This window comes from Tupaia chinensis, unplaced genomic scaffold (assembly GCF_000334495.1).
Source record: "Tupaia chinensis unplaced genomic scaffold, TupChi_1.0 Scaffold144135_1, whole genome shotgun sequence".
NCBI lineage: Eukaryota > Metazoa > Chordata > Mammalia > Scandentia > Tupaiidae > Tupaia > Tupaia belangeri.
The window spans coordinates 25,435-30,047 of NW_006203990.1; the positions used below are offsets into that span (position 1 = coordinate 25,435).

Below are 4,613 nucleotides of genomic sequence, written 5' to 3' on the forward strand. Positions count from 1 at the left end.
TTTTACAAGCAAAATGAGAAATAGCGATTGACTGTTTTAAAAAATAATTAGAATAATAATAATAATGATTGGGGAAAACATAGAAAAGATACTGAATGTTGAAGCGAGGAGATTAATGTCTCTGTATTGACTGACATGCATGGCATCCCTTTTGAAAAAGCAATGTAATACACTGTAAATTTATATGTAATCCAATGTAATATAAAGAAGATTATGATGATAATAAAAAGTAAAAAATTTAAAAAAACGAAATTCACTACTATATATATATATACTGAGAGAATGTGCATGCATGCCCAAAATCCTGAGAGGAGAATGAAGAAGAGAGTGCAGAATGGCCATCCCCCAGGGGGGTGCTTTCTCACTCTCTCTTTCTCTTTCTGTCTCTCTCTGGTGAGCACACATACCCTATAGAGAGTTATAAAATCAAAACAAAAAAAAAGCTACCTGATAAAAAACATTTTACCAATTTCCTATTTGATCTCTGTTTCCACTTTCTTGGTCAAACAGAAAGAGGAAAATAATTTGCATATCAAATACAGTAAATGGTGCATGAAAAAATTCTAAATTTCTGGGGCCAGCAGTTAGCGTAATGGCTATGTCGCTGGACTCCCACATAGTCGACCGCGGTTCAAGTCCCAGACCCGGTGACTTAAACTCACACCGGGTGCATGTGCATGCATGCCCAAGATCCCTAGAGGAGAAAGGAGGAGAAGGGATTGCGACGTGGCCATCCCCCCTGGGGGGTGATTTCTTACTTCCTGTCTCTATGTCTCTCTCTATCTGTGAGGCAAGCGCACGCGCCCAATAGTGAAAACTCCTCCAAAAAAAAAAAAAAGAAATCATAAATTTCTTTCCAAATAGTAGATTTCCTATCGTTTATTTCTAAAGGCACCAAACTATTTTTCTGGGTATCTACCTACTAGTTATTTATTCACTAAGCTGCATATAGCAGTCCCTTAGCAACCATAAACTCCATGGACAAATCCTAACTCTTCCCTGATACCACCTGTCCGTAGGTAGTCAGCCTTCTTTTAAAAGACTTGGAGTTGCACAAGAACAAAGTGCCCGAATTTAATGATTTTTTAAATTAATTTAAGTATATGATAAGTTTTTACAAAGTTATAAAGTGGTTTGTTCCCAAGGGCCTCTCATCGGAGGCTGCGTTGAGAATGATCCTGAGGGGTGGGGGGGCGTGAATCTTGCAGAGCTCTGACCCCAGAGCAAAGGGTTGCAGTCATCGCCATCTTTCTTCCTGATCCCCTCCAGGATTGTGAAGATGTCCAGTCCCAATCTGAACATTGTGACCTTACTGGGCAGTTGTCTGACCTACAGCAGTGCATACCTCTTTGGGATTCAAGACGTTTTAGTGGGGAGTTCAATGGAAACTGTCATTCAGGTAGGTGAAATCTTAAAATGTCATTTTGAATCTAAGGTTGAAGTTTTGGTCATTTGTAAAACCAGTTGCTCCTGTGAGTGGTCGTTGCCTTGATCCTTGGTGTGGGCACTCTCAGAGGTGATCCCTGGAATACCATGTCGGTAAGGTCCACTTTCTACCCCATGCCTTCTGTGAAACTGAAGCTGAACAGACCAGGGTGGGTGGAGAACCAACAAAGATTTCTCTGATGATTCTTGCTTCTGTTCCCTTTCACCTGTAGACAAGACTATCCATGTTGTGCATTGGGACTTCGCTTGTGTTTGGCCCCATTCTGGGCAAGAGCTGGCGACTCTACAAGGTGTTTACCCAGAGGGTCCCAGACAAGAGAGTGGTGAGTAGGCAGCAAATCCACCAAGCTTGATTGCAGATTTGTTCACTTTAAACCCTGGGGTCACGCAGCCTCATAAAGCCCAGGGCTAGAAGGCTGTGTGTTGATGCAATGGGGAGACAGGTCTTTGAACATGGGCTCTGCTTCATATGGACTCCAGGCCCTGTAGGGACACATGAACTGGCCAATACTCGGCACTGGTATAAGAGAGAGCCAGACGCCCAGAGACAGGACACAGGTGTGAGCTGGAAGGGAGGAGGCGTGATTATAGAGAAGCCATAGCAAGTAAGTGGAGTTACTTCCCTCCAAGGATCCTGCTCCTTTTCCATGCAGAAGGCAGTTCTCTGTACTAAGAAAGATGTTTCTAGAACAGTGAGCAAAGAAGGGGACACCCATTCAAAAGACAGAATCAATGCTAAGAGTTGTATGGCAGCCAGATCACCTACATGTCCGATATCAGGCACCAACTTAACTACATTCCCCCATTTTATCAAGTTCCTTGATAGAACTGTCCAAATTAACCATCGGCACCTGACTCTGTAGGCCCTGACCAGACCCAATGTATCATTCAGTTGAGGTTTACTTCTCTGGAATGATGGAATTTTTTTTTTTTTTTTTTTGGTAGCAAGCATCGCGTCTGGTGAATATTTATCTAAAGCTCAGTTGTGAGTAACCTCACATATGAAGATTACCCAAAAGGACTAAAATTCCTCTATCCCTGTAGAACACTGATTCCTCTTTTTTATTAATTTTTTTCAAGTTAAAAAAGAGGTTAATTGAGGTATAATTGACATGCAATAAACTGCACATATTTAAACTATGTGACTTGTATGATTTGATCATTTTGACATACGTATGTACCCACGAAACATGGTATATAATGAACATGCGTACCATCCCCCAAGAGTTTCCTCATGGCCCTTTCTTATCTCCTCTCCTATGCCATCCTTAGATCCCTTGTCCCTCTCCTTGGGAAAGCTCCAATGCATTCTCTGTCACTTTTAATTAGTTTGCATTTTCCAGAGTTTCATATAGATGAAATCATGTAGCACTTACTCTTTTCTTGCTTGGCTTATTTCACTCACAAAGTTACTTGGACAAATATTATAATGATTTACCATGCTGTGTGCATCACGAGCTCTTCCCTTGCTACTGCTGGGCAGCATGCCAGCATACAGACGGGCATTAGCTTAGCCACTCACCTGTGGGTGGATGTTTCTGTCATTTCCACTTTGGAGCTTTTAAACAGAAGGCTACCGTGAACGTTCATGTACAAGTCTTTGTGTAGATATATATGTTTATTTCTCTTAAATAAAAACCTAGAAGTATGGTGGTTGGATCATACAGTAAGTATATTTTTAACTTTTTTAAAAAATATGCTATAGAGCATGTGCATTCACTGGAAAGAGACAGAGAGAGGGGAAGGGAGAAACCACCCCTCAAGGGGGAATGGCCATGCCGCAATCCCCGCTCCTCCATTGTCCTCTCCGGGTTTGGGGTATGATGCATACATGCGCAGTGTGATTTTTCAAGTTGTCAGGTCCAGAACTTAAAATACTCAGTCAGCCATGGGGGATCTGGCTACCTTAACCTCCATGACACCTGCTGGCTCATATTTAACTTCTTAAGATACTGCCAGGTTGTTTTCCGAAGGGTTCTGCCATTCTGTCTTCCCATCAGTACTACATGAGTACTGCAATCACTTCTCCTCTGTTCTCTTCTGAGAATTTTAGCTAAGTACATACATGCACCTGGCATGTTTCTCAAGTCAACTATGCACATACATGCACCTGGCATGTTTCTCAAGTCTGTTTCCTCCCCATCTTTCTGCCAATATTTGACATAGACAGTCCTTTCACTTGAGCCATTCTAATAGGTGTGTGTGTGGTTGTAAATTGCATTTTCTTCATGTAATATTGAATATCTTTGTACATGCTTGTTTTCTATCCATATGTCTTCCTTGGCAAAGTGTTTATTCAAATCTTTTATCTATTTTTCAAATTGGACTTTTTGTTTTATTATCAAGTTTTGAGAGTGCTTATAATCTGGACACAGGTCCTTTAACAGATAGGATTTGCAAGAATTTTCTTCCTGTTTGTGCCTTTCTTTCATCTGCTTAAGAGTGTCTTTCTAAGAAAAGACACTTCTAATTGTGATGAAGCCCAGTTTACTAATTCATTCTCTTACAAATCATGTTTTAGTATCATATATAAGAATTTTTGCCTTCCTTAAGTCTCCAAAAGTTTTTCTCCTGCATTTACTTCTACAAAATCTTAGAATTTTAGTTCTCACATTTAGGCCTATGATCCGTTTTGAGTTAACTTTAGAATATAGTATGATGTTCCAATTGAAATTTATATTTTACATATGGATATCCAATTGTTCAACACCACTCATTGAAAAGACTTCTTTTTTTACTGAATTACCTTTGTATCTTTGTTGAAATCGGTTGTCCATAGATATGTGGACCTATTTATGGGCTTTACATTCTTTTTTTTTATTTTATTTTAAGGTTTTTGCAATAGGGTGTGGGCTCGATGAAGAGAAACAGAGAGAGATAATGAGAGGGAAAGTGAGAAATCACCCCCAGTGGGGATGGCCATGCCGCAATCACTTCTCCTCATTTTCCTCCTGAATTTTGAGCATCTGTGCACATGTGCCTTGTGTGATTTTCTTTTTTTCTTTTTTTCTTTTTTTGGAGAGATTTTTGCTATAGGGCGCGTGTGCTCGCCAGACAGACAGAGAGAGACATAGAGACAGAAAGCGAGAAATCACCCCCCAGGGGGGATGGTCACGCCGCAATCCCTTCTCCTCCATTCTCCTCTCAGGATCTTGGGCACGCACGCA

The 4,613-nt window shown here is 40.7% G+C and overlaps 1 protein-coding gene across 1 annotated transcript in view; it reads left to right on the forward strand.

Moving 5' to 3' along the window:
* Positions 1–1,269: 1,269 nt before the first annotated feature.
* The window catches only part of LOC102477562 (putative G-protein coupled receptor 156), a gene marked incomplete at its 5' end in the record, with an annotated part of 29,469 nt that continues 26,125 nt past the window's right edge, over positions 1,270–4,613 (forward strand). The window contains 2 exon segments of the mRNA XM_014583173.2: positions 1,270–1,399; positions 1,659–1,769. Of these exon segments, the coding sequence (XP_014438659.1) occupies positions 1,270–1,399; positions 1,659–1,769 (241 nt within the window).